The 12,316-nt window shown below is 43.0% G+C and overlaps 1 protein-coding gene across 4 annotated transcripts in view; it reads right to left on the bottom strand.

The window, feature by feature from the left end:
• MTERF3 (mitochondrial transcription termination factor 3) overlaps positions 1-12,316 on the bottom strand; it is a 32,257-nt gene that overhangs the window by 7,301 nt on the left and 12,640 nt on the right. For all 4 annotated transcript variants that reach the window (XM_074985682.1, XM_074985683.1, XM_074985684.1 and 1 more), the window contains exons 5-6: positions 6,537-6,684; positions 915-986 (exon numbers count right to left, since the gene is read on the bottom strand). In XM_074985682.1, coding sequence (XP_074841783.1) covers positions 915-986; positions 6,537-6,684 — 220 coding nt within the window. The remainder of the gene's footprint in view (positions 1-914; positions 987-6,536; positions 6,685-12,316) is intronic.

Genomic DNA, 12,316 nt, shown 5'->3' with positions numbered 1-12,316 from the left:
GAAGTTGTGGAATCTCCATCGCTGGAGGTATTTAAGAACAGGTTAGATAGAGGTCTATCAGGGATGGTTTAGACAGTACTTGGTCCTGCCACTGGAGCAGGAGGTTGGACTCGATGGCCTCTCAAGGTTCCTTCCAGTCCTAGTATTCTATGATTAATCAACTACAATAAGTTCATTTTTCTTCACATCTTTGGCACTTGTTATATTTTTGAATAAATAAATCATCTGTATTACTTAGATGTTCCAATCACTGGTCATCTAGCTGTGGTTATTAAGCAATAGAGTCCACCAAATTCAGACTCTCAGCTATTTTGGAGCATAAGCTTTGGGTACTTGCCCATGAAAGCTTATGCTCAAAATATCTGTTAGTGTATAAGGTGCCACTGAACTTCTTGTTGTTTTTGAAGATACAGACTAAACACAGCTACCTCTCAGATACAAATTCAGACTACTCCTCTGATACCGAGTCCAGTTTGCATCTGCAAGTCCTGCTTTTCCTTTTAGCCCCTGCTTGCCTTCCCTCCGTCACTTACGGTGGATTCTCCACCGGACACAATTTTTAAATGAAGATGGGAGTTTTTCTAAGAGAGAGGCTGGAAATTATTTTGGAGAAGTTCTGTGGTCTGCACTGTGCAGGAGTTTAAACTAGAGGACCATAGAAGTCCCTCCTGGCTTCAGAATCTATGCAACTCTAGATTAGTAATTCAGGTCCAGCCTAGGTTGGTAGAGAACAAGATTTGTTACTATTGGAAAGCTGTTAGATGTCATGATGGTTCTCAGAGGACCTACAGCTAAGTCACCCTGCCTCTGTCATGAGCTTTCTGTCCATGCCTAGCTGGGTGTCAGCTTTTAAGTCTGTGTATTTTTAATTAGAATAGCTGTATGATATATTGACTTATGTTTTTTATACTTACCTGCCAATTTTCTTTTATAGGCTCAAGACTGCCAGTCAGTAACCTTGGAAGACGAACTACTAAATCCCTGGTCTGTAATTTAAAAAATGGAAAAGGCTATAGGTATTGAAAGCACAAACCTTAGAAAGCCATCCATGTAAATAATACATATTTTACATTCATAAATGATTTGTTGGTTATTATAAACATATGGTCCTGAATGCCAACGTTAATCCAAGAAAATTAATTCTCACTTGAAAATTTATTATATCATCTCCCACACGAGGATTAGGGAGTCTGAAGTAAAATAAAAAAATATAAGAAAATGTAGCAATAAGTAGCTGGAATCATATTTCACCATTGAGAAAAGGAAGAGATTGAAATGTAGGGTGACAGTAGGAAAATGGGATTAAAACAGGCCTACAGACAAAGGCACTTTGAATCCCAATCCTTTGACTGTTCTCAACAGTTGTTCTTTTGTTAAAATAGCCTATCAATTTGAGACTTTAAGGTGCTGGTAGCTATATGGTCTTTATAAATTGGTACACTTTATTTCTCTGTCTCAAGCCCCTGAAGACTTTCAGTAGCATACTGCCTTTCTGTGTTATTCCCAGGAGATAGAAATAAGGATTTAACCATCAATCAGAGACATGGGGCATCACCATAATTTTGTATTATTTGAATTTTCTTCCCCTTCCCACCACTCTCAAGGCTCTATGCCAGTTATCTTTCTAGCCAAAGAGCGAAGCGGACAGGGAGCTGCAGAGAGGGGAGTTTAAAGAGGGAGTTTGACAGAGGGAGTGTGACAGAGAGGACTATAATGGTTAGGAAGACCTGCAACACCTGTGCCAGCACTACTGCTCTCTCCTCCACTTGTGCCTGTAGCCAGACAGACTGCCTGACCATGGATGTTTCTACCCAGATCCTGGTGTGGTTCTGCAAGGACTGTGGCTTGCTGTTCCCACTTACTGATACCCAGGCTGAGGGGAATATTCAGTGTGAAAGGTGCCTGCTGGTGGAATCTGTCAGGTGGCAGGTGGGGGAGCGACAGGAGGAGGTGGCCAGGTTGAGGAGTATCCGAGTCCATGAGCAGTTCCTGGATAGTATTCAGGTGAAGACTGCGGAGGTAACTGTCCCAGTGCACAGGACGGCTGATAAACCACTGGAGGAGGTGGACCAGGGTGGACACTGGCAGCTGGTTACTTCTCGCAGCAGGCTGTGTCCCACCCCTGCTCAGAACCCTCCCACCGTGGTACTGGAAAACCGTTATGCTGTACTCGATACAGGAGACCAAGAATTACCCCATACAGACGAGGAGAAGCCTCGTACCCCCAAGGCTGGGAAGTCTACTGCCATCCCTGCAAGAAGGAAACAGAGTAGTGGTGGTTGGAGACTCTCTTCTGAAGGGGACGGAGGCGCCCATCTGTCGCCCTGACATTTCATCTCGGGAGGTGTGCTGCCTGCCAGGGGCCTGTATCCGAGATGTTACGCAGGCATTGTCGAGGATTATCCGGCCCTCTGACTACTATCCCATGCTTCTCATCCATGTGGGCACTAATGATACTGCGAGGTGTGACGCTGAGCAGGTCAAGAGTGACTTCAGGGCTCTGGAGACACGGGTAAGGGAGTTTGGGGCACAGGTGGTATTCTCTTCAATCCTGCCTGTCAGAGGTAGGGGCCCAGGCAGAGACAGGTGGATCCTAGAGGTGAATGCTTGGTTGCGTAAATGGTGTCGCCAGGAAGGCTTTGGTTTCTTTGACCATGGGATCCTTTTCCGGGAAGGACTGCTAGGCAGAGATGGTGTTCACCTTTCGAGGAGGGGGAAGACCCTATTCGGACACAGGCTGGCTAACCTAGTGAGGAGGGCTTTAAACTAGGTTCGAGGGGGGCAGGGGAACAAAGCCTGAAGGTGAGTGGACAGCATGAATACATGGGGGATGAATTTGAAATGGGAGGGAGTATGGGCTACACTGGGAGAGTAAAAAGATGGCAAGGGCAAAACTGGGAGGCAAGACCAAATCAATGTCTGAGACGCCTATATACAAATGCAAGAAGTATGGGAAATAAGCAAGAAGAATTGGAAGTACTAATAAATGGATACAACTATGATATCGTTGGCATCACAGAAACTTGGTGGGATAATACGCATGATTGGAATGTTGGTATTGAAGGGTAGAGCCTGCTTAGGAAGGACAGACAGGGAAAGAAGGGAGGAGGTGTTGCCTTGTATATTAAAAATGTACACACTTGGACAGAGGTGGAGATGGACGGGTTGAAAGTCTCTGGGTTAGACTCAGAGGAGTAAAAAACAAGGATGAGGTCCTACTAGGAGTCTACTACAGGCCCCCTAGCCAGGTGGAAGAGGTGGATGAGGCCTTCTTGAAACAGCTAACAAAATCATCCAGGGCCCAGAATTTGGTGGTGATGGGGACTTCAACTATCCAAGTATATGTTGGGAAACTAATACAGCAGGGGACAGACTGTCCAATAAATTCTTGGATTGCATTGCAGACAACTTTTTATTCCAAAAGGTTGAAAAAGCTACCAGAGGGGAAGCTGTTCTAGATTTAATTTTAACAAATAGGGACGAAATTATTGAGAATTTGAAAGTGGAAGGATGCTTGGGTGAAAGTGATCATGAAATCATAGAGTTCACAATTCTAAGGAAGGGTAGAAGGGAAAACAGTACAATAGAGAATGGATTTCAGGAAGGCAAATTTTGGTAAACTCAGACAGCTGGTAGGTAAGGTCCCATGGGAAGCTAAACTGATGGGAAAAACGGCTGAGGAGAGTTGGCAGTTTTCCAAAGGGACATTATTGAGGGCCCAAAAGCAAGCTATCCCACTGTGTAGGAAAGACAGAAAACATGGCAAAAGACTGCCTTGGCTTAACCAGGAGATCTTGCATGATCTCAAAATAAAAAAGGAATCTTATAAGAAATGGAAACTGGGACAAATTACAAAGGACGAATATAGGCAAACAACACAAGCGTGTAGGAGCAAGATTAGAAAGGCTAAGGCACAAAATGAGCTCAAACTAGCTACAAGCATAAAGGGAAACAAGAAGGCTTTTTACAAATACATTGGTAACAAGAGGAAGACTAAGGAGAGGGTAGGGCCATTGGTCAGTGAGGAGGGAGGAACAGTAACAGGGAATTTGGAAATGGCAGAGATGTTTAATGATTTCTTTGTTTTGGTCTTCACTGAGAAATCTGAAGGATGCCGGACATAGAGAATGCTAGTGAAAAAGGGGTAGGCTTAGAAGCTGAAATAAGAAAAGAACAAATTAAAATTTACTTAGAAAAATTAGATGTCTGCAAATCACCAGGGCCTGATGAAATGCATCCTAGAATCCTCAAGGAGCTGATAGAAGAGGTATCTGAGCCTTTAGCAATCATTTTTGGTAAATCGTGGGAAACGGGAGAGATTCCAGAAGACTGGAAAAGGGCAAATATAGTACCCATTTATAAAAAGGGGAACAAGAATAACCCGGGAAACTACAGGCCAGTCAGCTTCACTTTTGTGCCAGGAAAGATAATGGAGCAGGTAATTAAAGAAATCATCTGCAAGCATTTGGAAGGTGGTAAGGTGATAGGGAACAGCCAGCATGGCTTTGTTAAAAACAGATCACGTCAAACCAGTCTAATAGCTTTCTTTGATAGAATAACGAGCCTTGTGGATAAGGGAGAAGCAGTGGATTTGGTATACCTAGACTTCAGTAAAGCATTTGACACGGTCTCACATAATATACTTATCAATAAACTATGCAAATACAACTTAGATGGGGCTACTATAAGGTGGATGAACAACTGGCTGGATAACCGTACGCAGAGGGTAGTTATTAATGGTTTTCAATCCGGCTGGAAAAGTATAACTAGTGGGGTTCCGCAGGGGCCTGTTTTAGGACTGGTTCTGTTCAATATCTTCATTAATGATTCAGATGTTGACATAGAAAGTACACTTATTAAGTTTGCAGATGATACCAAGCTGGGAGGGGTTGCACCTTCTTTGGAGGATAGGGTCATAATTCAAAAGGATCTGGATAAACTGGAGAAATGGGCTGAGGTAAACAGGATGAAGTTTAACAAGGACAAATGCAAAGTGCTCCACTTAGGAAGAAACAATCAGTGTCACACATACAGAATGGGAAAGGACTGCCTAGGAATGAGTACAGCAGAAAGGGATCTGGGGGTTATAGTGGACCACAAGCTAAATATGAGTCAACAGTGTGATGCTGTTGCGAAAAAGACAAACATGATTCTAGGATGCATTAACAGGTGTGTTGTGAACAAGACCCGAGAAGTCATTCTCCCGCTCTACTCTGCGCTGGTTAGGCCTCAGCTGGAGTATTGTGTCCAGTTCTGGGCACCGCAGTTCAGGAAGGATGTGGAGAAATTGGAGAGGGTCCAGAGGAGAGCAACGAGAATGATCAAAGGTCTAGAGAACATGACCTATGAAGAAAGGCTGAAAGAACTGGGCTTGTTTAGTTTGGAAAAGAGAAGATTGAGGGGGGACATGATAGCAGTTTTCAGGTATTTAAAAGGGTGTCATAAGGCAGAGGGAGGGAACTTGTTCCTCCTTGCCTCTGAGGATAGAACAAGAGGCAATGGACTGATATTGCAGCAGGGGAGGTTCAGGTTGGACATTAGGAAAAAGTTCCTAACTGTCAGGGTGACCGAACACTGGAACGAATTGCCAAGGGAGGTGGTAGAATCTCCATCACTGGAGATATTTAAGAAGAGGTTAGATAGATGGCTTTCAGGGATGGTCTAGAAAATGCTTGGTCCTGCCATGAGGGCAGGGGGCTGGACTCGATGGCCTCTCGAGGTCCCTTCCAGTCCTACTCTTGTATGATTCTATGATAACACAGTAATCCCTCAAGACACACACATTCAAAATGCGTGTATCTCACATTTACATATAAGGGGGGGGGGGGGGGGTCAGTGCCGTGGGGGTGGGTGGGGAGTCCCTGCAGCCACGTGGCTAGAAGCTTGCAGATCCAGTTGTGGGGTCCCTGGCTGGGGAGACCCTGCCGCCCTGCGGCTGGGAAGCAGCAGCCCCAGATGAGGCTGCCACTTGCTTCCCCTCTCCTCACCACTTGCAGGACCAGAAAACTGACCAGCCATGAGCTGGTCAGTTTCCTTGGTACCACAAGCCCAGGGGAGATGGGGAACTAAGTGGCAGCCTGGTTCCCATGTCCCCGTCACTGGCAGAACCCGGGAAGCTGACCAATCATGAGCTGGTCAGTTTCCGAGTCCTGCAAGCAGTAGGGAGACTGGAACTAGGCTGCCCCTTGGCTCCAGGCTCCCTACCACTCTGCAAGCCAGGAAACTGACCTGCTGGGCTGGTCAGTTTGCAAGCCCAGGGGAGCCAGGAACCAGGCTAGAGCCTGGTTCCTGTCTCCCCTCAATTTACACAAAAACTTGAGTTAAGCAGGGGTTGCTGAAATGTTGTCGAGTCATCAGTATCTTGAGGGTTTATTGTACAGCTTTTGGAAAATAGTAATTACGAAGTAGCTATTGAATGAAGTAATTTGCTCAACTCCTACACGCTTCAGAACACTGAATGGACTGCTAATGCCTTGAAGACAGTAAAAGCAAGGGGGTCAGCTAACAAAATACTGAAGTACGTCAGGTACATTTACCTTTTGTACACTCAATCCAAGTTCTTTTTGGAAGAAACCCAACCTATTATCCAATCTTTCCACTGAGAAAGACAATAAAAATGGAGCTTTTGAGACCATCCGTGCAATTGCTTCCTTTCCAAATTTTTTTGATTTTAGGTAAGCCACTCTAGGAAAGAAGAAAAAAATAAATCCAGTGATGAGCATTGTATTGCCTCCATTTATTCATCTAGTCACTCAGATTCCTCAGTTATATCTTGCAAACAGACAGATGTTTTAATATTAACATACAACCCTGCCAAAAGTAATCGGGGTGGGGGGGTCTGCAGTTATCACAAAAACAAAAATACTATCCCTTCCAATTACCTATAAGCAAAACAACATCAGACAGCAAAATGTCAATACTGAAGACGGATTTTAATTCTTTCCAGCTGCACTTAAAATACAAGTTAAAATAGCTATGTGTTTAAGTACCAGCCTGCCTCACAGATAAAGAATGCACTAATGAACAGCACAGCTTATGCATAAGATAATGTGCATTGCCCTCTGCTTACTTTAACAAAATCCATCTTCATTGCTTTGGTAAACTTAATTAGGAGCACAATCCTACTATGCCAATATCACAGAAGCAGAAATACCATACAATGCTGTGTACAGAGAACCCTTCCATAAAAAAGGTAAATTAAATATTTTTACATCAGGTGAAATTTTTTATTGCAACACATCTCTAGTTTCAGTCAGATTTAGTTATAAAATATCAGATTGTCAGAATTTATTCAAGTCTTCCAAGGAGAGCAAGGCGGGGGGTGGGGGGGGAAAAAAGCTGGCTGCAAGACTAAGCTGGATACATTTATGGGGGGGATGGCACGATGAGACTGCCTACAGTGGCACGTCGCTGACCTGAAACTGCTAGCAGCAAATGGCTACGTCTACACTAGCCCCAAACTTTGAAATGGCCATTTGCGTGGCCATTTCGAAGTTTGGGGCTAGTGTAGACACGGCCAATATTTCCATTGGCCAGTGAAAGGATGCTAGATGAGGAGTGCTCAAAGTTACTATGCAGAATTCTTTGCCAGCTGTCATGCTGCAGGATCTTTCCCACATCAGGAGCTAACTGATCCCCATACTTGGGGTCAGGAAAGAATTTTCCTCCCAATCAGATTGGCGGAGACCCAAGAGGTTTTTTGCTTTCTTCTGCACAGCCATCAACAGATCACTTCCAGATTTAACTGGTGTAAATGATCAAGTCTCTGTAGCTCAAAAGTCTTGAAATAATTATTTGAGGACTTCAGGAACTTAGTCAAAAGGTAGAGGGTGCATTGCAGGAGAAGGTGGGCAAATTTCTGTGACCTGCAATGCACAGGAGATTAGACTAGATTACTATGATGGTCCCCATTGACATTACAGTGCTTGAGTAGCATATTTAGGCTATGTCTACACCAGGAACTAACTTTGAAGTTAGGCACTACTTCAAAGTAGCCAGCAGAGAGTCTACATGCATTTTCCCTTACTTCAAAGTAGGGAACCCAACTGTGAAGGCCTTATTCCATTCCCAGGAGTGTGTGTAGATGCTCAACTTGGAAGTTGCTTACTTCAAAGTTGTTCTTCAAAGTAGGCAACTCTGAAGTTATTTTTGTAGTGTAGACACAGGTTTAATGTCTAACAAATGTTAAGTCTTCTACAACTCCTCCCTCAACTCTCAAAGTTTGCTAATATTAGCAAAAATGAAATTCTATTTAAAATACTGAATGTAGGACCCTATCAAATTCATGGTCCATTGGGGCAATTTCATGGTCCCAGGATTTTAAAATTAGCCAGTTTCACAGTTTTGGATGTTTGTACCTAAAACTTCCCTGTGGTGTAACCTTGGGGCTCCCTTGACAAAAGAAATTATTTTGTTTGTTTGCTTTTTAAGGGGTTGGGGTTGCTACACTAATTTCTGCACTATCAGCTGAGCTCAATGGAGCAATCACAGAGCTTCCTGCAGCTGGGGATGATGATTCCAGAGGTGAGTCTGTTCCCACCCCCACCAAAACAGCCAGGGAAGAGAAAGAGGAAGACTCCGCCCTCTGGCACTAGCAGCTACAAGCAGCCAACTGGGTCCTTCCCCACAACAAGGGGCATAGCTGACCTATCTCTGGGAACCTCCCCAAGCTGCAGAAAGCTCAGTGATTGTTGCAGTTGGGTTAGCAGCTGCAGCCTAGTGCAGTGCAAGAGAGGATTAATCCATATATTGTCATTTAATATTCCCCTCCCCCCCAAAAAATGTATTTTAAATTTGAAATTGTTTCCTTTGGTCATAGGGAAACAGCACTGAAAGCGCCTGGCTGGCAGGTGATTTCAATACACACAATAATAAATCTTATTTGAACATACTACACACAGTGGATTACAGAACGCTCCTGGGAACCCTTGATCCAAAAAAGCAGCTTATTTTTGCTGGGTGAGATAGAGGGGACAAGAGAGTTTAGTCAAGACTTGAAGAAAATGGAGATACATTCTGGCTAGAATGTGATGCAGATACAAGATTTATATATGGGAGGCCCATCGTTGTCGAGGGTATCATCCCCAATGAGACATACAGTCCCATGCTGGAAACAGAAACTCTGCTGGGATTTGTGTTGCATAATATCCTGAGGCACAGGGGCATAGCCATTCTTCATTTTAACTGTTGGATAGTGGGTATCTGAATGCTGGACATCTTACCTCAAAGCTATCCTACTTTCCTCTCCCACAGCGTAATTATTGTGGCAGCAGGAGTACAAAGATAACCAATTTACCTCTCACAAACTACTTGCTATCTGAAGGAAGAAGAATCTCTGCTATCTTACCTCATATACAGCCTATATTTTTGGATTTCACCTCCCCAGTGAATTGCTCCATTAATAATGTTGCTGCATTTACTTATTTAGGTAGTGTTGTGAATAAAGATGGTAGTACTGACTTAGACATCAAATCCAGGATTGGCAAAGCCACAGCAGCATTTTAAACTCTGTGGCCAGTATGGAGATCACACAACATCTCTGTTGAAACAAAGCTGAGAATCTTCAATTCAAATGTCAAGTCCGTCCTGCTGTATGCCTGGGAATCATGGCGCACCACAAAGTCCTCAACACACAAACTGCAGATGTTTTTGAATAGATGCCTGAGGTACATATTACAAATAAGATGGCAAGACAAAGTCACAAATGAACATCTGTGGACACGAACAGGCCAGGAGCCAGTAGGGATCCAAATAAAAAGGAGAAAATGGGGATGGCTGGGACATACTTTGAGGAAACCCCCATCCAGCATTGTTCAACATGCCCTAAAATGGAATTCTCAGGGGAAACGCAGCCGAGGAAGACCCCGAATAACATGGAGGAGATCTACAGTCACGGAAGCACAAGAACTGGGATATTCATGGGGCCAGATTGAAGCCATTGCCCAAGATAGAACCAGGTGGAGGAGCCTTGTGGATGACCTATGCCCCACGTGGGGTTCACAGGTTTAACATTAACAGCATTTCAGAGCTCCCCAAAGCAACACAGTGAAATTGATTTAATCCTTGTCAGTTTGTTGCCAATAGGGTATTAAAAAGAAACAATCTTCTTGTTATATTTTGCTCTGCTTTCCACTCAAATTTGCTAGACGCAATTCCTTGCAATGAAATCTAAGATTCTGCAAAAACTGATGGCAGAGGTCTCCCATTTTCAAAGGCAGTCTCCTATTTACCCCTAATGATTGGGCGGTTCAGGTGTGGATAAATACGCCATATACTCAGGATTTCCAACACTTAACATTCTAAAAACACAAGATGGCTTTTAAAATTTCACAATGCAAGTCAAAAAACTTTGGGGGTTCTTTTTCTTTGCTTTCTCCTTCATGAGTCATTATGTTTCACATTTTCAAATGTTTCTAAAAACCCTTAAGAGGTAGAAACTCAAAAAAATAAAATTTCAAAAGTGCAGTGGACATTTTCATCTAGTCACCTAACATCATGGGTGTCCAACCTTTTGGCTTGCCTGGGCCGAATTGAGTGAAGATAGTCTTGGGCTGCGTACAAAATACATAATATAGTTAATGTATATAAATCACATAATAATGTTAAAAGTTTATGATCTCGTGGGGCCGCATTACTAGCTGTCCAGGGCCGCAGGTTGGACACGCCTGCTTAACATTAAGAGCTGGGACTTTTAAGACTGACTTCTTACATTTTGTGAGCACTGGCAATCTGCAAAACCAAATTCTAAGGGAAAGATTAGCAGTTGTATAAACCATCTTAAAGATTCAAATCACCATTAACATTATTTCAAAATAAACATATCTGATGCAGCTGCACTACAGACACGGATCTGCAACTGTCAGAATTGTTATGAATTATGGAATGTCTTCAGCTTTCACAGTGTTTATCTCTAGTCATAAATGCCAAATCTATTGAAACTTTTGTTTTGTTTCTTGGCAACATGGAATTCATAACAATAAAACATTCCAGAGAATGAGGTAACCAATATTGTGTCCATCTGTATTTATGAGTTTAGGCACAGGTGAAGTTGCTCCTTTCAAGCAAACATCAGATACTTATTCAGCATACAGCTTGCTATGTCCTTTGTACTACAGGCTTATTTTAAACGTGGCATGCAAGCATTTGTTAATACCAAATAAAGGATAAACTCACTCAGACCAAATGTTTAGTATATTCAAAATGAACTGGAGTGTACTTTTTAAAAAAATTTTGCAAGCCAGTTGGCCTTACATAACATTCACCAAAATTAAAGTCTAATTTTTACAGCTGAGTTAGGCTGACTTTATCATCCTAAAGAGAGTATCTGGAAAAGATTATAAGCAGCTGAAGACCCTCTGAAATAAGCATACTGCCACAGCTCTACCTGCAAATATGAAAATAGTATTTAATGTACTGTAGGTGCTGTTTCTAATTAGACATATTGGTGCTGCATTGGAAAAGGGGTATTAACCTTGTGGCAGCTAGCAAGAGTGCAGTAGCTACAGGTCCACTAGCATTTCTAATTCAAACTCTAGCTTTCAGGATTTTTTCTCTTGGATGGATGGATTTACTATGTGCAGAATGCAGGAAAGCACAGGCTCAGGCTTTGTAAAAAAGTCCATTCCCAAGTAAATTTAAAAAAAAGGGGGAAATTTTCTCAGGTGGGGGGAGAGAAGCCCATTTTATTGCAGTACTCAAATAAACCAAACACTGGGATAGTGAATTCGGCCAGAAAGTGAAACTGACCAATTATTTCAGGGTCCAAGTACTCACCACAGTAAACAAACTGTACAGAGTAAGTAAAGGAAGTTAAGGCCATGTTTACACTAAAAGCTTCTTTGATGCCAGTTATATCAACATAAAGGCATAGCATTTAATGCCACTTGCACATGCATACTTGACTTCTTGCATCAGTGTTGTGTGCACTCACTAGGACGATTTGTATCAATGTAGCTTGATGCAGAATGGGTATGTATCCCAGCCTGCAACTTGCCACTCTCCGGTGCACTCTCTTTTGTTAATTTTGGCAAGACATAGTGGGACAGAAACAAGCCACCAAGGCCACCTGTCATCTGTATCACATAATTTTCATGCCTTTTTTCAAAATGCCACAGACGTGTGGCCCTCCTCCCTGTTCACCGTCACTGACACAAGATGAAGTCTGGGCAGCTCTGCACTATTTATTCTTGGGGGAATTCTGCACCACTGCCCAATGCATAATTTTACAAATTAAATGTCACATGCACAGAATTTCCTTTTGCCCTGCAGTGCTGCTGGCCAATGCTAGGGAGAGGCTGCACCCAGCTAACACCAGAAG

This window comes from Carettochelys insculpta, chromosome 2 (assembly GCF_033958435.1).
Source record: "Carettochelys insculpta isolate YL-2023 chromosome 2, ASM3395843v1, whole genome shotgun sequence".
Lineage (NCBI taxonomy): Eukaryota > Metazoa > Chordata > Testudines > Carettochelyidae > Carettochelys > Carettochelys insculpta.
The sequence above is the reverse complement of the archived record's forward strand: the minus strand, read 5'-3'. Positions and strand labels throughout refer to the sequence as shown.